The 23,644-nt window shown below is 42.0% G+C and overlaps 1 protein-coding gene across 1 annotated transcript in view; it reads left to right on the top strand.

The window, feature by feature from the left end:
- Positions 1-12,160, top strand: part of THEMIS (thymocyte selection associated) — a 29,492-nt gene extending 17,332 nt beyond the window's left edge. The window contains exon 4 of the mRNA XM_032215333.1: positions 10,622-12,160. Within this exon, the coding sequence (XP_032071224.1) occupies positions 10,622-11,622 (1,001 nt within the window). The 3' untranslated portion in view covers positions 11,623-12,160. The remainder of the gene's footprint in view (positions 1-10,621) is intronic.
- The last annotated feature ends 11,484 nt before the right edge of the window (positions 12,161-23,644 follow it).

The raw sequence follows: 23,644 nt of genomic DNA, 5'->3' as shown, positions 1-23,644 counted from the left end.
AGGAGCATATGGACATATAGCAAATAAGGATCAGATGCACTAAAATTCAGGAACTGACCTGTAGAAGAGTCATTATACAAGTTCAAAATGTTGTATTATATTTAGTAATAAAGCTAGCTTTGGCCTGATCAACTGAAAAAAGTGTGCATCTGGAAATAGAATTGCACCATTGCTAGACATGTACGGGGTGGGGGAGACGACACATATTGGTCTCTGCTCAATACCTGCAGATGCAACTATAAAAAAAGTTATGCTAATGTTGCTGGTTGATTCCAAAGAAATCCAATCAATTGTCTGTCCTATGCATATTTTAACCTGGCTTTCTCTAACTGAGCTGTGACTCTGATTCCCTGATTCTTGACTGAATGGAAATAATAAGAGCTCCAAGCGAACACCTGTACAGGATGCCTAGGTAGGAGGCTTTGATCCTTTTCTGAACCTTTTAATTTAGGAATAGAGGAAGGACTGGAACCTTAATAATAGAATAATAGTCATATTATTGAATGTGGAAGATGTCATACTGACACAGCTTTTGATGTTCTATAGTTATGATGATGATGACAGTAACTGGAGACAGTTCTTCAGTTCCAGAGCATAAGCCCTTCAAGGTATGCCAGGACATCACAGGAATTCTATTTTATTGATGGAAGGCAGAATAACAAAGTCTGGAAAACCTGTCAGCTTCCCCAGGGTATATTTTGAGCTCTTTCTTTCTGTCCCTGGAAGGGGACAACTCACCACAGCCAACTCATCACGTCTAATTCGCCATGGAACAATATACCACAGGACAATTGCTGCAGGACAATTTAACAATTCAATTATTGTTAAAATTATTTGAAATAATTTTAATTGCTGCAGGACAATGTAACAATTCAATTATTTTAAAATTATTTAAAATAATTTTCATGTTTGTGATTCACATTTCATTCTGTCCCTCCTTTTTCATCCTTTCTTTAATGATTCTATTCCACCATTTCTTTGCTATTGATGGAACTCTTGTCCCTCAGCAAGTTATCCCATAACAAGTTGGCTGTGGTGAATTGTCCCCACTGGGAGTTGGCCATTGCAAGTTGGCTGCAGCAAGTTGGACCCAGCGGGTTGACCACGGCAAATTATCATAGGCCCCTCTACCTCCCCTTCCCAGGCCTGAATTGTCTTTTACTTTATCTCAGTTATGTGTGAATGCTTATAGCTTGGTTATATCCACATTCTGCTAACACAGAGAACTAAAATATCAGCAATGTAATAAATCTGAAAAGCAGCAAGTATAAAGTGAAGTGGCTGTAGTTTTGGGAATGCCTTTTGATAGAATTAAATAATCATACCTATGGTACTATTTGATGGATTGGTTGATTATGTGCCATCAAGTCAGTGTCAACTCTTAGCAACCACATTGATAGGGTTTTTCAAATGATAAACTGTAACTTGATTTTTCTTCTAATGGTATACTGTATCTTACAGAAGAGGATGACCGGTCATCCTCTTCTTCTCTTTTCTTCCACCCTTTCCAGCATTAGAGCCTTTTCCAAATATGTTAGGACTTTGCATAATCCTGCCGACGTGCCAAATGTGAACATTGTCATTTGTGCCTCAAATGAGGACTCTGGGTTAACTTGTTCAATGATCCATCATGTCAGCCTCTGTCTTGTTGCTGCTTCAGCTGCCATTGAAACGGGGAGGGGGGGCATGGTATTTGGGAGGGAAATCATTATGTGCTGGAGGAATATTCTAGAAGCTGTCCTGACCATCTCATTGTGCATGTGGAGGAAGGGAGTTTCCCGCCAAGGTTAACTGTCCAGCATTCCACCCTGATGATGTTTTTTGAAGATATCTCCCACCTGACAGTTGGGTGAATTATTATTGGACTATGGACTGGGGTGCCAAGGGGAGGGGATTGACCTATACATGATATTCATTGCTTTCGTGCCCAATTAACCAGACTCAACTGTGCTTTGCTACTATTCGTTTGTAATTAGTAAAAGTACACTTAATTTCAAACAAATGGAGTTTAGTGGTTTTCTTTCCTGATTATTGAATGAAACAGCATCTGACAATAAGCTGAGTCTCACCTCACACCCAACCTGGAGCGAACACCTTCCAAGGGGGGTGCCCTCAAAGAAGGAAAAATGTCTTTACATGAAAGCGACCAGGAAGAAGAAATGGGTGCAATGGCAGCACCATCTTTAACATAAATGCTGGCCGATCTGAGGGTGGAGGAACCTGCTGTTTGACCCAGGTGGACTTGGGGAGTGGGACAGAAAGAGGAACCTGAGGAACTACTAACTAGAATCACGAGGAGGAGACCCAAAAAACCAGCTGCTGACTGGCGTGGCTCTAGGGAGGAAGACTACAAAATGTCCCAAGCCATGAAGCTCCTCGAAGAGGCATGGAGCGAATGCCGGGCTCGAGAGAATGTTGTGGAAAGGGACCCAGCAGAGGAACTAGTGAAAAGGTACCCGTTGCTTAGCTTAAGGGAGACTGGAGGGCCCGAAGTGGGGTGTGCACAAGAAATCCCAGCACCAACCTCTCCCCCTGCGGCTAGACACATTCCGAGAGCAGGGGGCCCATGCGACACTGGATGGCTAAGGTCCCACCCTTAAGCATAAAGTATGATGGAGAACCTAGCAGTTTGGGGCTGTTTATTATTCAGGTCTGGAATTATATGCAAATATATGGGCCTGATTTGGACTCTGATGAATCTAAAGTAAGAATAGTGTTAATGGCCCTAGAGAAGAAAGCAGCTGACTGGATGGTCGGATTACATAATAGAAACTCCCCTCTCCTGAGGAATTTTGATGACCTTATGGCAGCAATGAGGAGACGTTTTAACGACCTCCCTCACTGAGCGCTGAGCTAGGTTAAAATTTACGACCCTCAGACAGGGGAAAAAGACTGTGCCTGAATAGGTGCAGGAATTCCAAGAGTTATCGGCTTATATGATGGGATGGTCTGAAGAAGCGTTGTTGGATTGATTCGCAGATGGCTTGAATAGAGATGTTTACCAGCAGTGCGCAAACAGACGCATTCCCCACCGCTTGGAGCCTTGGTATGAGAACGCTGCAGATATTGAGCTTGATTTGACTAGACTTCATTGCAAAGAAGAGGGAGAAGTTGAGGATTCCTCTCCCCCCCCTAAAACCCCCCTCCCAAAGGGTGAAAAAGGGGGTAGAGGAGGTTTCACAGGCAAGCCCAAGCCCTCCACTTGTTTCCGCTGTGGGAAGGAGGGGCACCATGCTGTGAATTGCCAAGTCAAGCTGACCCACTCCGCTCCGCCCCTCCAGAGGAAGAGGAAACCTGAGAAGACTCTCGGCAAGAGAAAAGAAACCACTTTGGGTGGGGAGGAGACTTCTCAACGCTTCAAGCCAGAGGAGGGGGGAAACGGAAGTCCCAGCTCATCTGACGATAGTGACTATGAAGATGCTGACCACTGGGTAAGTTCCCGCTCAGGCCCCATGCTTATCCCAGTTGAGCTTAGAGTGCCCTCTTCTGGCGCAAAAGAGAAACCTCTAGCTCTTTTAGATTCTGGTTGCTCATGTTGCATGATAAGCCCTGAAATAGTTGAGAAAATGGGCTTGAAACTGAAAGCTTTGAAAATCCCTATTGCTTTTTGCCAAATAGATGGTTCTATTGCGGGGGGCGGTCCTGCTTATTTTTCTACTGAGCCCATCGAGATGTGGATGGGAACCCACCAATAACTTTTATTGTGGCCCAGGGATGGACCGGCCCCTTATTTTAGGACTCCCCTGGCTCCGTAGGTGGAACCCACACATTAACTGGAGGAAAGGATGGTTACGGATCCAGACTGCCACACCCCCTGAGGGGAAAATAGAAGCTCCAGAGTCTGCTAATACTGTCCCCACACTGGCGGCCAGGGGCCAGGAGAAAATTGAAGGGGAGGAAAGAATTCCAAAGGAATATTGGGACCTCAAAGATGTTTTTAGTGAGAAGTTTTCTGATAAATTACCCCCTCATAGAGCCACAGATTGCACCATTGATATTTTACCTGGGGTGAAGCTCCCAAAACCCCAAATATATTCAATGACCCCTAGAGAGATGGAGGAAATGAGGAAATTCATTAATAAAAACTTGGAACGGGGCTTCATTGAACCAGCAAGGCCCAAGGTAGCTGCACCAGTATTGTTCAGAGAAAAGAAAGATGGCTCCTTCAGATTATGTGTTAATTTCAAAAATTTAAACTGCATATCTGCCCAGAACCTCTACCCTTTACCACTGATGAAGGGCATGCTGCCCAACTAGGAAAGGGGAGGATTTTCACTAAATTGGATCTACGGAAAGCATACTATCGGGTCAGAATTAAGGAGGGAGATGAATGGAAAACTGCTTTCAACTGCCCCCTTGGTTGCTTCCAATTTCGAGTCATGCTATTTGTCCTCCAGGGGGTGCCAGCAGTCTTCATGCAACTGATTAATGAGGTTTTGCATGATCATCTTTACAAAGGCGTAATGGTCTATTTAGATGATATCCTTATTTACACGGAGACATGTGAAGAACACGTGAAGCTTGTTTGAGCGGTTCTGAAAAAACTCCAGGCTGCAGAACTGTATGCCAAATTGTCCAAGTGCAAATTTCATCAGGAAAGGGTTGATTACCTCGGCTATCGAATCTCCCACAAGGGAATAGAAATGGACCCCGCTAAGGTCAAGGCTGTCACCGAATGGGAGGCCCCACGTACCTGTAAGTAATTACAGAGGTTTTTGGGGTTTGCTAACTTCTATCATCAGTTTATTCCCTCGTTCACTAAGATAGCTCTCCCTATAACTAACCTCCTTAAATGAAAAGGAGGAGCTAAGCCCAAACCTAGCAAACCATTGGACTGGACTATGGAGTGTCAAGCTGCTTTCAAAAAGCTGAAATGCCTCTTTGCAGAGGAACCGGTCCTGAAGCACCCAGACATGGACACGCCTTTTGTGGTCCAGGTTGACGCCAGTGATTTCGCAATGGGGGCGGTACTGCTTCAAGCAAATAGCCAAGGTAAATTACAACCCTGCGCTTACACCTCTCACAAACTGACCGACACGGAAAGACATTGGGCTATTTGGGAGAAGGAAGCTTTTGCTGTTCATTGGGCTTTATCAACCTGGTGCCATTTTCTAGAGGGCGCCAAACACCCTTTTGAGGTGTGGACTGACCATAAAAATTTGGAGGCCTTGAGAACCCCCAGAAAACTTTCTCCTAAACAGATGCGCTGGGCTCAACATTTCAATAGATTCAATTTTACTTTGAAATACATTCCGGGAGGGAAAATTTTTATGGCTGATGCTTTGTCCAGACTTCCACAGTACAACTGTTCAAAGCTCAGTGTTGTCCAACCTGTCATTCCCACAAAAAGCCTGGCTGCTCCTGTTGTCACTAGAAGTCAAACAACTTCTAAATTGGAGGTCACAAAAGACTTTATCTCTGACCTAAAGGAAGCCCTTGCAAAAGATGACTGGTTCCAGCAACACATGGATGAATGCACCATGAAAGATAGATTGGCTTGGATTGGTGCGAAATTGTACGTCCCTGTGTCCATTAGGACCATTGTACTCCAACGGGCGCATGACTCTCGCATGGCTGGACACTTTGGGTTCGTCAAGACCCTATATCTCGTGAAGAGGCAATTTTGGTGGCCTTCATTGAAAAAGGACATTGAGGCTTATGTGGCTAGTTGTCCCATTTGTGCCGTGGCAAAACGTCCTCCGGGAAAACCCCAGGGATTGCTCCAGGCGGTGGCTCACCCAGAAGCCCCGTGGAAGGAGATCTCTATGGATTTCATTGTTGAACTTCCAGAAAGTCAGGGAAACACAGTTATCTGGGTTGTTACTGACTTATTCTCCAAGCAAGTTCATTTCATTCCTTACTCCAAGATCCCTTCCGCTAAGTCTCTCGCTAAGATGTTCATTTCACATATATATCACTTACATGGGGTAACCGACCCCATCATTTCGGATTAGGGGTGTTCAGTTCACCTCCCTATTCTGGAAGGAATTCCTAAAATGGATTGGCTCCGCTCAGGGCTTAAGCTCCTCCCACCATCCTCAGACTAATGGGGCCTGCGAGAGGACTAATTCTGTGCTTGAACAATATCTACGTTGTTTCATCAAATAGCAGCAAGATGATTGGGTGGAATTATTGCCTCATGCTGAAGTGGCTTACAACAATTCCATGCACAGTAGCACTGGCTTTACCCCTTTCCGTGTGGTGTACGGGCAAGATTTTATGCCCATTCCAGAGATTCCTCGCGAGCAGCCGCAAGTGTCCTCACTATCTGAGTGGAGTGACCGCCTTCAGGAGGTGTGGCCTTTGACAATTTGGGCTCTAGATGTTGCACCCCGCTCTCATAAGAAGCATGCTGATAGAAAACGGACTGAGGTCCGTGAGATTTTGGACTCTCATAAACGAAGGAACCGTGTCCAATACCTTGTGGTTTGGAAGCATTTTCCCCCATCTCACACTGAATGGGTTGATAAGTCCCATGTTCGGGCTCCTCGTCTGCTCCACAAGTTCTACTCTGCCTACCCTGACAAGCCCTGATTCTTGGATGGACTGCTAATTTTCCTTTTTTTCCCCCTTCCCGTATGTCTCTTCTGTGTCATGTTGTCTGTCTGTTTGTCTGTGTTCTTTCATTTCTGCAGGTTTGACCTCCCTTTTCTGGAGGAGGGCCGGATATCAGCCTCTGTCTTGCTGCTGCTTCAGCTGCCATTGAAACAGGGAGGGGGGCATGGTATTTGGGAGGGGAATCATTATGTGCTGGAGGAATATTCTAGAAGCTGTCCTGACCTTCTCATTGCACATGTGGAGGAAGGGAGTTTCCCGCCAAGGTTAACTGTCCAGCATTCCATCCTGATGAGGTTTTTTGAAGATATCTCCCACTTGACAGTTGGGTGAATTATTATTGGACTATGGGCTGGGGTGCCAAGGGGAGGGGATTGACCTATACATGATATTCATTGCTTTCGCGCCCAATTAACCAGACTCAGTTGTGCTTTGCTACTATTCGTTTGTAATTAGTAAAAGTACACTTAATTTCAAACAAATAGAGTTGAGTGGTTTTCTTTCCTGATTATTGAATGAAGCAGCATCTGACACATCAATTTATAGTACCATGCAGTTTATTTAAATGGTACTTGTCCCTTTGGATCCTAAGCATCTTTCACTAGATATATGCATTGGGGTATGTCCTGCTTACAAACATACGCTTTACTAAATACAAAGACCCAGTGAATGAACTGCAAAATTCCAACTGGAATTATTTCAAGTTTTTGTCTGAAATCCTCCAAACAAAGCTAATGCAGACAAGAAAGAACATTTTTACTGAAGGTTAGCAAAGACCATCCTAATATTAAGAGCAGTTCAGCAGTTAAACAAATTACTCACTGTTATCCCTTGGATGTGTTGAAGAAAGCTTTAATTATGATTTTGGTGTTCAGTAAGGGATTGGACTTGAGGACCTAAAAGGCTATTTTCAAATGAAAATAGGGCTTGACTACAAGGGCTAATGGACTAAAAAAAACCACTTTATTCTCTCATCGAGAACTAATATGCCAAAGCTAAAAATAAAATTTGATAAATACTTCTATTGCACACCAATGAGGTAGTAATCTGATTTTTGGACAACTTTAATTCAGGCTGCAGATGGTGGTGGAGGAAGGGGGAGAGGTCTCATAGTAGTGTAGCAGTGGTGGTGATAGTGACATAAATTAATGCTCCTAATTAAAACCAAAATCAAAAAGCTTCAATGAGAGGGACACTAGTTTAGCTTTCTTTCTGACAAACTGAGAACAGCAGAGTATGCTTCTGTGATAAATAACAAGTTAGAATAGGGTAGGGTAGAGTAGATTAGGGCAGGGGTGTCAAACTTGATTTCATTGAGGGCCACATCAGGGTTGTGTTTTACCTCAGGGGGCCGGGAGGATCATGGCCAGGGTGGCCATGGGCAGCTCAACGTCACTCGTGTCAGGTGCACTTGTGGTGGCCTGAGTGCTCTGCCAGTGAAAATAGACTCCCAGGCTTTGTTTTCAGCTGTGATAGCCTCCTGCAACCCTCTGTCAGTGAAAATGGAGCTCAGGAGTGCTGCACATGGCCCTCCCGAGCTCCATTTTCACTGGCAGAGGCACCACAGACTGGTCCTTCGCTGTTTCCAAATCGGCCCCATGGGCCAGATCTTAGCACCAATTTTTCCTGGTGCTTGTCCCTTTACAGGTTTTGTGTTCCTCATTGCAATTTCTCCTCTCATGGTCATATCTTTAGCAGTGAGTTTCAGAGGAGAGAGGGCTGCTGAAGTGATTGTTCTAAAAATATTATATCACCAGAGGTAGCTGTAGATTTTACATGGAAGGCCAGAAGCAAGAGAAGCATCACCATCACCATCATTAACCTTGATTATGCAGTCGCTGTGAACATGAAGCCAGAAATACATGAAAGGTGCTTTCATCCTCGCAAAATAGCAAGTTTCATAAGCAAAGGTCGATTTCAATTACGTGCCTACATCCAACTATTTTCTGTTAGGCTATGCATACAGAATATGTGAGATGAGATAGATGACTTGGAATTATCTATAGGTTTTTCAGGACTGTTTATTACTCCATTATTCCCCTGTGATAGTGAATCTTTGTGTAGCTTGTTTTCAGAAGAACTGTCCTCCCTGTTAAATCTAAGAAATAGTGACATTCTTAATAGACAAGAAACTTAATTCCAACAAGAAATAATTCTATCAGCTGATCCAGATTTTTTGCCTGGTCCATTGCCAGTAACTCATGGTTTCCTGAGTACACAAACTGATGATGTCATTTTATCCCCAAACCCAGTCCATTGTGAATGTGCCCCATTGTAGGGGCATGCCTAATGTCCCTGTCCTACTGTCCCCATTTATTTGTACCCATTTTCTGTGTTCTTATTCATGTTCATTCTTTCCTATTATCTTATACATGAGTGACAAACTAAAATAAATGGATGGATGGATGGATGGATGGATGGATGGATGGATGGATGGATGGATGGATGGATGGATGGATTTTCCAGCTTCCATTGAAAACTGCTGTTTTCTGACCCAAGATATCTTAAGCCCTTCAAAATAGATGGCCTACAGGTCTTTGTCAACCCTGCTAGCATCTTCAGCTCTGATTGGCTGCAGTCCCTGGAATAGCCTCCCCCTTATAGTGGCTGGTCATTGCCCTAGGCAGCTAATTAATCCTGGATTGCTGGGCTGTTGTGTTATTTATTGATCAGCAGTTGCTCATACCCCTCCCCAATAATCTTTTACTTGATTCAATAATAGCCCATTAAGTCTATTAACAATGAACCCCAGCCCCAGAAGCTTATATATCCCTCACGTCTTTTCTCTCCCAATGGTCACATTCTTTATAGTTTCTGGACAAGTGAGGCATTTTCCCCTTGCTTTTCTATCCCTTCATTCTACTGCTATAGAGATTTTATCCCCTTTTCTTTATTCTTAAAAATAGCAATAGCACTTAGACTTATATACCACTTTAGAGTGATTTACAGCACTCTCTAAGAGGTTTACAGAGTCAGCCTATGGTCCCCAACAATCTAGGTTCTTATTTTACCACCCTCGGAAGGATGGAAGGCTGAGTCAACCTTGAGCCTGGTGAGATTCGATCTGCCAAATTGTAGTCAGCAGAAGTAGCCTGTAGTACTGCACTCTAACCACTGTGCCACCATGGTTCAAAAATATATTTATATTACAACTTTGTTTCTATTAAGCTAAGCTATTCTTCCTTGCTATTTCCAATGGTTCTTCCAACAGAAGGAAGTAGGAGAGAAAGAACAACTTCTTCCCCATTGTTGTGACTACTGTCACCTCAAAGCAATGATGGTGCCACAAGGGGAGGGAAAGAAAACAAAGGAAGGACTTGCCTTTGTATCAAAGGAAATATATGGGAAGGGGTATATGAAGACTTCCATGTATGCAAACATCTAGGAAAGGCAAGGGGACTGGAAAGGCAGGAAACGGGGAACGACCACTTACGGGTGTCAAACTGGCTGTGTCAGGTTGATGTCACAAGACGTATCAAGATGGGGTTTTTGCCTTTGCGGAGCTGGGGTGAGTGTGGCCTGCATGTGATGGATGTGACTCATGGTCTGCCAGTTTGACACCCCTGACTTAGGGCTTGTGTTGGCCATAATCTAGACTGAGTTCCAGCATGGGCTAATTACTAACTGGGATTTCTGAAGTTGGTTTCAGAAACACCCAGGAACTGCAAGGGGAACTAGCAACTTAGACTGAAGTGTGGAATTGCCCAAAATGAAACTCCTATTGTATTGCTGCCTGCTTCTTCTGATGAATTTCATGGAGGTGAAAGGTTCAACTGATTGCACCTTTCATTGAACATTTGCCTCAATATTCTCACAGCTTTTCTGACAAAGCAATACTGCATAGTCTGCTTTATAGTAATGCAATGTGATATAGTTTATAGCAACTTTCTGTCTGAAAGCACCTTACTACCTAACCTACAAAAAACAAGGAAAAAAACAACAGAGAGAGGAAGTTTTCTTAAAGATATCCAAATCTGTTAATGTTTATATAACGGGCTTTTGGGTATTTAGCACCATTATACCATTGAAAACTGACCAAAATTTTGTTTCTATCTTTCTTTTCCAGTTCAAAAAGAGATCGTTCATTTCCATTCTGATTTAGATATTGAAGTTGAAGATGTCACTGACCATTACAATATTAATACTTTTCTCCAGCAATTATCAGTGAAAGATATATTAGAAAAGGCAGAGAATGGATCCCCTTTTGTTGTTGCTATAATTGAAGACTCCATTGGAAACAAGCATTCTTATAATTTCCTGTGTCCTGGCAGAGAAATAGTAATTTACAAAAAGTTTCAGGCTGGAAGAATCTTAGCTTCTGAAATCAAGAATAATTCCTCTAAAAGATACTTTTTAATTCCTGAGAGCTACAAAGGGAAATTCAAGAGACAACCTCGTGAATTCCCAACTGCCTATGACCTGGAAATAGCAAGGGACATGAAGGAAAAGCTTCATGTTGTAGCTACAAAAGCTTTTGACTGTCCGCATGAAGACATGTGCTCTGTTTCTGTTGGGGATAATTTTTTGATTCCCAAGTACCAGAAAAGCCAAGTTGTTGAATATGGAAGGAAGTGTGTGGAGACTGCATTACCTTGTGAACAAATTATCTTGCCAAATAAAGTCAATAAGACCGTCCTTCTTCCGATGTTCATGGAAGGAGGCTTTAATGAAGTTGTGCATGATAGGAATCAATATGATCTTTCGGAGCTTTGCAACAATTCCCACCTTCCGTTAAATGTCACAGTTGGCATAAGGGATCTTTCCACTCAGGAAGATATTTTGGTTGGCATTCCCTATCTGCAGCTTGAAGAGAAAATCAACGATTCTTACTTGTTAATCAGCAATCTCAATAATCCCACAGAGATTTGGGAAGTTTCTGTGCACTGTTTAAATATGTCCTTCCAATTGCTGAGAGAATATCCAGACGATAGTGTGCATCCCCAAATAAAATCAATTGTAGAAGAGATTACCGAAGACCAGTACTATATGATGAGAAAATATAAAAATCAAGCCACAATTCCGCCACCCAGACCTCCTAAAGTACACCTTGTAGAAGAATCCAAATAATCTTTTCCCGTTGTTCCAGTTCACCATCTGTTTGATACACCAGAAGATGACAAGATAGAAGACACATAGAAAGATACTAGTTATAAAACAGAAACCCAGCTTCTCATTTCATTACATGTCTAGTTGTTCCAAAATTATTCCAAAAACCATTTAGTTCCACGTTTGTGTGGGACTGTTGGTTTTCATCACACCTTAATTCCTTTAGATTTTAATTTGTTGTATTTATTTATTGCATTTATATGCTGCAATTACAAAACTCTTGTTGTCAATAAGTCATCTTGGTTTCTCCACTGGGTTGATGTGTTGTTATTTTTATTTATCATATGGCAATGTTACATTAGCCAGGAAACTACAATGCTAATACTGAAGAGTAGTTTGGCTGCCTAGGACTACTAACCCTGTTAGTTCATGCTTGCAGACTTTCCAAGTGTGTCAGATAGGGAAATCTAGCTCTGTACCAGAAAGAAAAACAAGAAAATTCCCTGCAATAACATCTGGGCCCTCTCTCTACAGAAAACCCCCTCACAAACAGGCATTGCAACAGGGAAGGTCCAGCACCAGCAGGATTCTAAGCATCCACATGAAACTTGTTTCCTCAGGAAAGTTTTTTTATATAGCATGCTTTCAAACAGCTAGGTGGGCAGTATCTGAAGCAAGTGATGGGAGTTCACCTTGCCCTGCAGTATTAGGATCGAACTGCTGGATCAGGAATGTCAAACTCAAGGCCTGTGGGCTGGATCTGGCTCACAGGTTGCTTAAATCTGGTCTGTGGGGCTGGCCTGGAAATAGCAAAGGACTGGTTCACAGTGCTTCTGGCACCCAAAATGGCAGAGTCCAAGAATAGATGTATCACATAATTTGTAATATGTAGTAAGTCCCCAATGGAAGAATATATGTAATATACTTAATTTCTCTTTGTCATAAATGATGCATAGTAATTTCCGGAAGAAGGTACAAATAATTGTTTCCATCAGCTTCAAAAAATAGTTAAGTTAGTAAGTTAATTAGTTGGTTAGTTGTCATAAAGCAGGTTGGATTTTGTGGTCAATGCTCATCTTTTTGCCCTGTCTTTGGTAATAACATTCCAGTAATCTATTTGATTTTTCACATTATTCATTGCCTGCCTTTTCTTCCACTTTTTCTAATTCCTGCCAAGAGCAAACATTTTTCCCCGAGGCTGTATCTTCTCACCTAGTGTAAGTAGGGAGATTTCTGCTTGCTTATCACGGCTTTAATTGAGCAGCTAACCTTTATTTGATACAAAATTGATTACTGCTGGTTCTTGCACTTCATGAGTAAATATCTCCAAGACTGTAACTGGAGGCATCCATCTTCTTTCTCCTGCTCTTTCTCAGGGTCCAGCTTTCGCAGTTGTATATTACCGCTGGAAGACTATGGCTTTAATTATTCTGATGCTTTTGTCACTGAAAATTCTTTATCCTTCCTGCTCTTACCTAAAATTGTCATTACTTTATTCCCAAAGATTAATGTGCTATTTATTTCTCCCGCACACTCCCATCTTTATCTATTCTAAAGCCGAAGACAACAAAACTATCTATATTTCATTGTCAAATATAAGTTTACTAAGCATATGTTAACACTTCTTAATATTTAACATTAAATTGGATTATTTTTCACTTTACATTATTTATTTCATAAGGAGTTTGTTGCATCAATCTTGGCGGGAGTGGGGTGGATACCTCGAGAATCTATGAGGTAGCCCAAAAATTCGACTGAAGGGATGCCCAGCTGACATTTAGAGCACTTCAAGCGGAGGCCAGCAGCTATAAATCTTGTCAGCACCACCCGCAGTATTTTGACGAGTCCCGATTGATTGGCAGCGGCAATCAGGACGTCGTCAAAATACGGCGTGACTCCAGAGATCCCATGGAGCAAGTGCTCCATCAATCCCTGGAAAATGCCGGGGGCAACACTGACACCTAATTGGTCGGCAGCACTTAAAGGCACCATGGTGTGTCACGATAGTTTGCGCCACAGTGGTTGCTTCGTCTATGGGCAGTTGCTGGTACGCTTGGGCCAGGTCCAATTTAGCAAAGATTTTGCCCTGGCACAAGGAGTGCAACACATGTTGCATGACCGGCACAGGATAGGGGTGGGCCTGCAACGCCTTGTTGACAGTTGTCTTATAGTCCGCACAGATCCTCATGGATCCATCAGACTTAATAGGCAGCAAGGGGAGTGATTCACGGGCTCCAAGATGCCCTGTGCGATCAGTTTGTCCAACTTAGGTTCAACCCGTGCCCAAAGTGCAAAAGGCACTTGCCTGGCCTTAAGGATGGGCACCACCATGGGGTCCAAATTTAGAGAGATGGGGGTGCCCCAATAACAACCCAAGGAATTATCGAAGACATCAGAAAATTCAGACAGGAGGGAATCGAGGGAGGAAGCCAGGCACAGGGAATTGATGCCTATAATGGAGAGACCGAAGGCTCGGAACCAGATGAGCCCTAGTAGGGAAGCTAGAGGGTTGCGGACAACGATCAGGGGCAGAGGGCCCTTAAACTGTCCATATTGGATGAGGTGCCGTAGCCCAAAATGAGAATAGGGTTGCCCTGGTAGTCCCACAAATGACAGGAAGTTGGAGAGAGATGGCTCCGATGGAGATGCGGCAGCAGGGCCTTAAGCGTGTCCCAGGAAATGATTGAGCGGGCCGAGCACATGTCCAACTCCATGGGGCAGGAGCGGCCATCAATGAAGACGCGGAGATGCATCTTACCCCAGCCCCCCAGAGAAGAGGAGACAGAGTCAAGCATCCAGTCAGGAAGTGGGCCCTCTGGGTCAGAAACGGCATAACACACGTGGTGGGCAGAGGAAGGAGCAGAAGCGGGCCGGCGGCTGGTAGGAGTCGAGTGGCAGATGGCCGCAATGTGGCCCTTCTTTCCGCACTTGCGGCAAAGGGACAAGCAGAAGCGGCAGGAGGACCTGAAGTGGCAGCCGCCACAGCTGAGGCAGACACTGCCATCCCAAAGAAACACAGTCTTGAGGCGGTCAATGGAGAGATCGAGCTCAGACCGGGAATCATTGGGCCTGAGCTGGCAATGGACGGAGGAGTGAGGCAGCGAAGCCAAGGCTGACAGAGGGAAACGGCGGAGGTCAGGAGTGGACTTCCCGGCCATTTCATAGGCGTGGGCTTCATCCACCGTGATCTTCAGGGTCAGCTCAGATCGTAAAAGAATGCAGCAGTGGAGGTTGATGTCGAGGAGGCCATAAATAAATTGTTCAAGGAGGGCGTCATCCAAATCCACGAACTCACAGTGGATTGCAGTGGCCCTCAGAGCGGCAACATACTGGCTGATGGATTGGCCCTCAGCCTGGATGCACCACCTGAAGAACTGATGGCAGGCGTAACACAAAGGAGTAGGCTCGTAGTGTAGCTTGAGCCTGGCCATTAACAGTTCCAAAGGCATAGTATGCACGGGCATAGGAGTAGACAGAGCCCGTGCAGTGGCGAACATCTCCGGGCCGCAATAATGGAGGAAGACGCCTCTCTTCCTCCCCTCAGACAAGTCCGTGAGATCGTGAGCCTGTAAGAAGACCTCAAAGCGTTCAAGGAACGCATCCCACGATTCCACCTCAGGACGGAACACGGCGAAGACAGAAGTGGCAGCAATGGCTGGGACGTGAACAGGGTCCGTGTCACACATCCTCGTCGCCAGTTTTAAATACTCAGGCACTGAGGAGAGGGTTCTTTCAAACAGGCTTTTATTGTAACACAGAACACTTCAGAACAAGAACAAGAACCAGCGCCCGCCTGACAGCTATTTATACTTGACAGCTGTCAGGCTTGGAACCAATCAGGGAACAGCAATTCTCCCGCCGGCCGGCAGCCATGCCAGAGCCAATCAGCTCTTCTTCCAGCTCTGGCTTCAGCTGTCAGCTGCACTGGGAGGACACAACAGAGTTCTTCAAAATCTTCTATACTTTCAGCTAACAAAGTTAGGGTTCCTGCATATCTGATTTTGTTAATCTAATTTTGATTCACACTGATATCTCTTCCAATCCTTTCATGATGTATCCACTATGTTAGTTTTAAAAGTATGAGAATAATATATTCACTTCTTTTCCTATTTTGAAATAATTTTATTAAGGTTTGCAATACAAAAGTAAAAGAGTAACACAAATTGAAAAACAATATAAACTGAATTGAGAAAAAAAGAAGTACAAAGAGAGTGAAAAAAGAAAATAAAAAATAAGGAAAAAGATATATAAAAGATCATTCCCCTTCCGTCTTTATCAATGTAAACTTCAATAATTTAACACCTTCTTTAGTATTACAATGTTTAAAAAATTCTTCTTCCCATATCACATTCCTTATTAATAATCAGATTGTAAAAACTCATAACGCAGTTCTAATCAACAAAAGTCAATTAAGAACCAAAAATTGTAACTTACTTATTTTAACCTGAATCAAAGAAATCAATTTTGTATTCCAACTCATCACTTTTCTATGAAATATAGCAAAAGAAATCTATTTTCATTTATTAACAGATATTTGAAACCTTGTTACTCAGTTCTGATCAAAATGAAATTCCATTAATAGTTACCAGAAACTATATCTCAAATAAGTGGTCAAAAATGTTCACCATACATTCCTTGTGTTTAAAAAGGTTGATCTTTAATCCCATCAAATAATAACCCCCAAACTAAACTAAAAAGAAAACTCTTGTTTTCTTTTTGTCTCCTTTTAGGAAGAATTTTAGTAGTAATACAGCCCTTTTGTAAATCTAAAATAAAAAAGCTTTCCAAATAATTTGTCTGATTTATTTATTTTTATTCACCCCCTTTAGTTATTAAAACATCAGGCAGTTTCAAACGTAAATCTATTGTGGCATACTTATCCATTTTACTTTTGTAGTCTGCCATTTTAAATCCATTTTCTAATCCACATCTTTTCAATATTACTCTTGTAGCATGGGATTTCTTTAAAAACAAACAAATCCAAATCCACTTTCAAACCAGTCTCCGTTACTGTTTTATCCAGTAAAAATCAGTTCTTCTTTTAAATCCTGTTATATCCACTTTTATAGTATCAGACAATCTCACAAATAATTTTTGAGTAACTGTTTCCAAACAGCCTTAATTTCTTCACAGTAAGTAAGAATCACAGTATCGCTCTACTGCTGTGATGACAAACCTATGACCTATGCCTGAAGTGGTACACAGAGCCATATTGCCAGGATTTTTCTTCCTCTTCTGGGTTTCTGGTGCACATGTGGACGTAATGATCAGCTGGCCCTTATGCATGCAGCAGTGCTGGAAACCCAGTAACCAGAAGACTTGAGCGCTGGAAACCAGGTGCTCCTTTTCCAGCACAGGCATGTCCCTTGGACAGCTCCTCTTCCTGGTTGTGTCCCAGATGAGTTGTGTACTCCCTTTTCCGTACTTGGTGCTGAAAAGGTTCACGATCACTGCTCTATTGTATTTCACCTTTAATTGCAATCTTTAGTTCTCTCTAGTTCCCTTTAGTCAATTTTTAATGTTTTTTTTAAAAAAAATTATTAACAAACATGTAAAATACACACACACAAAACCTAGACATACACCACATTTACACAATACAATACGAACAGGAACTTCCTGTTCTTTCTAATAGCAATTTATTCAATCTTTAAAGACTCCTCTTACATTTTTTTTTTTTTTTTAAATAAAACTTTCCCATGGGAGGATTTCTAATAGTTAATTTCAAAATCTTCATATCTTTTTTTCTAAAATGTTCCTTCGGGTTTGTCTAGCCCCTTAATTTTCCAAAGTCCACATTGTAGCTCCCCTTTTGTTGTTTTCCAAAAATTAAAATTCTTACCCAGCTTCTGATGGGATGATGGATTGTTATGGTAATGATAAAGGAGCACTTAGTGTGGATTGTTTTTTGATAGACTTATATTTCTAACTGCCATCATTTCCTCTACAGATGAGGTTATTCAGGAAGGGGAAATGTCTTGTTGTTTGTTCTTCCCTTCTGAATGCTGTTCCTTTAAAAATGTTGTTGGTTGCATGTGTCATTTCTAGTTGATCCCTTTTTATTATAACAATGATTTCTTGTACATATCAGGTCCATGCTATCTACATACAGGATTCACCCTGGTCAAATACATTAAGATTATAATACCCAGAATCATGGACATCAACCTTTGCCTTACTACCTACCTTCAGTGTGATGGAAAAAATGTACCAATATGTACCTTATGTCTTGAATCATAAGCCTGGGAACTCCATCAACAACCCCAACACAGAATCTAGGAATATAGGTAGGACATATAGGTCTTCTCTGCCCATCAGAGAAGAAAGTACATGAATAGCAATTTGTTCTGATTCCTACAGCACCAAAAAGGTTATCATATCCAGTGATGTCTGGGCAGGGCCACTCGAGGCCTCTGGACTCATGAATAACAAAAGCCACATCTTCATCTTGTCCTGGAGTTGTTCTGATGCTATCCTTGAAGCCCAGGAAGGTAGTTTTATAGAGGGCAACCTCCATACACCCTTCAGGTCTTGGTGATACAGACTAGGTTAGCCCTCTCATCCTCAATGGTGGAGAAAGTGAGGTTTATTGCAGGTTGATATAACATTAAGTAGCAGCTAATCAGAGTCCAAAATCATCAAAACCCTAGAAACCAGGCGATGAACTCCTAATGAAATTCATGGGGAAAAAGTATCAATCAGGTAAAAGCAAGAATGGTTTACAATGAGAGTAACTTATGGAAATATAATGCAAAGTATTGGGATAAGCAGTAGGTGTGAGCTTAAATGGACTCCAGAGGATGGTAGAGGACAGGAAGGCCTAAAGAAACATTGTCCATGGGATCGCGGGGAGTTGGACACGACTTTGCAACTAACAATAACAAAGAGATATATAGGAGAGAGAAAGATGGTGATGATGATATAGATATATGATAGATGACAGATAGCTAGTAGATAGATGGATGATAGATAGAGATGATATAGACAGATGGGGAGGGGGAGAGAGTACAGATATTATGTAATGCTCACCTTGTGATGAATACATATGTATGTCATTATATGGTAAACAGTCTAGAGTCATTATATGGGAGATAGTCATATAGGTCCTATGGGAAGGAAGGGAGGGAGGGAAGGAGGGAGGGAGGGAGGAAGGAAGGGAGGAAGGAGGAAAAGAATGAATGAATGAATGAATGAATGAATGAATGAATGAATGAATGAATGAATGATACATGCACTGGGTTATTGAGGGTTTTTTGGTTTGGTATAGGTATATACTCCACTTTCCCCAAACTTTGGTCCATGTAGCCTTGTGCCATATTTATCAATACACCAAACAGAACCAAAAACAGTGATCATCACTTGACTCTTTTATATTCAAGTGAAATTTGTATTGATTTTCATCCAGTATGATTAGTATGCAGTCTTTCAACAGAGATAAATCAAAAGCTCAGCAGAAGTAAAAGGTTTCCTCTGGGTGTAAATGAGGCAATTAAAGTTTGCCTTGACACAACAAAGGAGTTCACTGACAGTGACATTATTTTGGAAGTCAATATATTTACCAGAAGTGAAGATGAGTGCTCTGTAAATCCCTTTCTTAATTATCTACCTAGTCCTAACACAATATATTTTCTAGTGGGTGTCTGGATCCCAAAGAGCTTTAATTGGTTAATATTGAAGTTTGTAATCATTCCCCAAAACAAAACAAAAAACCAAATGAAATATTATTTTTTCATTTGAACTCCAGTATCTACATGCAATCTTCTACAAGTAAAATATAATTATGTTTAGTGCTTAATCTTATTCCATGCCTCTGAAGAAAATCTTCAGAACAGCATTAATCCTGAATTTATTCTCTTCCATGCAGTGCTAGTAACAGCACAAGGCTAGGTTAGTATCTTACTCACCAGAGGTGGGTTCCTATCAATTTGGTCCGGTTCGGCCGAATAGGTAGTTACTCCAGCAGACACATGACTGTACTGGTTCTATCCTCAGTGGTGCCATCTTGATTTTCTGTTCTGCACATGCACAGAACAATCTTCATTGAAAAATGTAATTTTTATTCCTTTTCTAATGTGCGCATCTGCAGATCGTTTTAAATGCAAATGTGCCTGTGCACAGAGCGCATGTCTGGTGTGTGCATGAACAAAGCGTGCACACATGCGTGCGCAAAAGCTTTCGGGGGCTGAACCAGTAGTAATGGCAGCCAGAACCCACCCCTGTTACTCACCCTATGTGCAGTGGTGGGATTAAAATAATTTAACAACCAGTTCACCCAGAGTCATGTTGGCCATTGTGAGAGGCATGGCCCATCCCCATCCTCCAGCTCCACCACATGCAGGATGAGCCTCCTGCAATGGCCAACCTGACCCTGGGTGAACCATTGTTAAATGACACCCCCCCCCCCATCAAAGTGGATCCTGGCCATTGCACTGCAAGAGAGCATGATGGAAGGAGGAGGAGCAGAGAGAAGGAAGAGGGAAAGTGGCTTCCTTCCCTCATGTCAGCTGCTCTGTTTCCAGTTTCTCCATTGCAGTGCAGCACTCCACCATGGAGCTTGCCCCATCCACCACCACCCAGATGCCCTTGCTTCCCCCAAGCATTTCTTTCCTAAGCCGATATCCAGCTCCATCGCGTTATTCTATATTCAGAGGCTCTGCTTTTTCACCATCCACATAAAAAAGATGGGAGGCATTTTTGCAATGAGATCAACCTTATAGAATTCAGTCAGACCATCTGGAGGATAGCTTTGAAAAGGGACAACAAATCTATGAAGTTTAACCATAACAACAATTATTGGTTAGGATAGCTGTATGTTATTCCTAGTAAAAGAGGTAGCGTGGCCGCTTATGGTTGGTCCCTGTAGGAAAAAAGGGTGCTAGACTGGATATGATCTTAGGAGCCAACACAGTTATTCTCATGCACACCTCTGCTCACACCACACAAATGAAGTTGCAGAAAAAGATGAAGCTATCAAGCTCTTTTCAACAAAAGTAAATAAAACTGCCCATAGGTTTTTGGGCTTGGAATGAACATGCATTAAGGAAGATTGTTCTTTTGTGTTGTACTTTGATGATTCCCCTCATCCCCACACATAAAAAGTTGGCATCATTTCATCATTTTCCTTTTTTAACCTTATGGGGGGAAATGAGTTAATAGGCAAAAGAAGAATTTAGCTTCAGAGACTTTGAAACATCATTCTATCATTCTAAACACTTCAAAGATTCAGCAGAGCCTTATTTTCTCTTCTCTGTCTCTTTCTCTCTCTCTTTCCCTCCCTCTTCCCTGTTAATCTTAAAGGAGATTGGATTATCAAATGCTATGATGCTATTTTTACTTTGAAGTACACACTCAACATGTATTAGCCAAAGCAAGAGTTAAACCTGCACACAGAAGAGAGGACAGATTCTCAAGAGTTATTTTGAGAACCTATGTGGGAATGATGTGGTGCTTGTGCCTTATGGCAACTGTCCCCATGGAGCTAAATCTAAAGTCTAAACAGGCCCTGTAGAAACTGTTGAAATCACACCCTGTAGGTGCAATTGAATATAACTGAATGCCAGTCGCTAACAAAGCAGTCATCAAGATGCTGAAAGAGTGCTGCCATTTAATAATTGTTTCATGAATTTTGCATAGATAAAATATGACAGAGTGAGGCCCACTAAGTAGACAACACAAAGTTCATATCCAAGATGTTTGCTGAAATGATGAGGACATTACTACATTGGTAATCTTGCATAAAGACAACAAAATAAATAATAGCATTGCTCAATCCTTTGAGCAATTCCAAGAACATGGACTGAAAAATAAAGGGTTGAAGGCATTCAGTTACCACAAGGATAGAATGGTACAGTGCTTAAGGCAGGGGTGTCAAACTCAAGGCCCAGGAGCCAGAACTGGCCTGCAGGGTCTTAGATCAGGCCCATGAGGCCACCCTGGAAACAGCGAAGAAGCGGCCTGCAGTACCTCTGCCAGAGAAAATGAAGCTTCGGAGGGCTGTATGTGGCCCTCCTGAGCTCAATTTTCGCTGGCAAAGGGTTGCAGGAGGCCATCGCAGCAAAAAATGGAGCTCACGAGGGCTGCAGGCGACACTCCCAACTCCATTTTCACTGGCGGAGTGTTGCAGGAGGCTGTTGCAGCCAAAAATGGAGCTCACAAGCCCGTTTTTGATGGCAGAGTGCTCGGGCCACCACAGGGTGACCCAACACGAGTGACACCCATCCTGGCCACACCCACCCCAGCTCCCCAAGGTAAAATACAATCCACTCAATGAGATCGAGTTTGACACTCCTGGCTTAAGGTGTCAGTAAGAATGGGAAATTCATCCTCAGCCATGGAACTCCTTGACTGACCTTGGGCCTCAACCCACCTGATAGAGGTGTTCTTATGTCTATGGAGAATCTCAGTCATCCAGATCTTGGTTGTACCATAGGTACTTTTTCAAAAGGCAACTAGAATTTCTTTGTTTCTTAAAAACATTTTGCTTCTTATCTAACTCATCCAACACAACTTGGATGAGAAGCAAAGCATCTTCAAGAACAAAGAAAGTCCAGTTGCCTTTTGAAAAAGCACCTTTGGGAGTTGTTCTTATGGGTAAAATGAAGAAGGGGAACATCTACATATGCCACTTTGAGTTCTTAAATGAAAATATGTTATATACATTTAACAAATAAATCAACAAATGTTTGGATTTGATCATACATTCTTCATTTATTTTCCTATTGTCCAGTGTTATGTTACACAGAACACTTTGTGTTTATTTTCAAACTGCAACACTCTTACAAAGAAAACTTTCTGAATTTCAGTTGTTCTGACTAATCATCTACAGAAGCTGCGAGAGATCAGCATAATTGATCTGATAATTAAATTCCTATTATATAGTTTCCAGTATTTCAGTCATTTTTTTTTCTATGAGCCGTAGGACTATTCCTATGGTTTTAAGTAATGGGTGGAGAAACCTGAAGGACAAATTGGTTGGAAGTCACATTAAAATTATTGTGGAAATCTCTACTTGCAGAAGGAATTTGTTCCTAGCTGTATACATCAATGAACCAGATGTAATGGAATAATCTCATTTTGAAGACTTGTACAAGAGGTGCTCTTCCTAGACTAAGCTTTACAGGAGGAGATGCAGAAAAATAGGTTTTTTATAGCACTACAGAATACTCATCATTATTTAACAACACAGATCATTATTCAACAGTTGCATTATATGCACAGCTTCTATAAGCCTATTATGTACTGTAGAGCATTAAGTTTCCCTTCTTAGATTTCAGTTTCCCTCAATTTATCTTTACTCTTTTATCTTTATAATCTTTACCCTTTATCTAATTTCTATACTTTAGGAGTCTTCTTCCTCAGGCCAAGACAAACTGTTAAAGCCCCTTACTCTTATGCCATTCCCTTGAGGTATGCACAATTTGCATGTCTTTGATTTAGCTAAAACAATACCACAACAAGGGCCACAAATACTTGTGGCCTTTTTTGTATAGATGTGCATTGTTCCCTTGATTCACACACTACCTTGTTTTTCTCTAGTCTTGTTCCTCTTTAGTAATTCATAGCAAGTCACCAGTGAGCCTTTCTGTCAAAGAAGAAACAAGAAATAAATTTATTAAATACCGTGTTTCCCTGAAAATAAGACACAACCAAAAAATAAGCCTTAGCATGATTTTTCAGAATGCTTATAATATAAGCCCTATCCCAGTTAAGCCCCAGTTAAGATTGTCAGCCAGAAAGACACATTTCAGTTTCTTATTTTCCCCAAAACAAGCCCTAATGCATCTTTTGGAGCAAAAAACAATATAAGACCTGGTCTTATTTTCAGGGAAACACAGTAGCAAGAGTTGCATGGACCTCAGTCAGGAGGCAGGTGGGCAACTTTCTGAAGCCTTTTAATAAAATGTATTATTTTGAAAATGTGCTGCCAGATTGGGAATGGGAAGGGAATTTATAGGTCCAAGAAGGCGTCACACCCATTTGCACTACTCAGGTGTCCCTGATGACACAGATAAACCTCCAGGTAGCCTCATCAACTCTCTAAAAG

Source organism: Thamnophis elegans, chromosome 4, assembly GCF_009769535.1.
Source record: "Thamnophis elegans isolate rThaEle1 chromosome 4, rThaEle1.pri, whole genome shotgun sequence".
Lineage (NCBI taxonomy): Eukaryota > Metazoa > Chordata > Lepidosauria > Squamata > Colubridae > Thamnophis > Thamnophis elegans.
The sequence above is the reverse complement of the archived record's forward strand: the minus strand, read 5'-3'. Positions and strand labels throughout refer to the sequence as shown.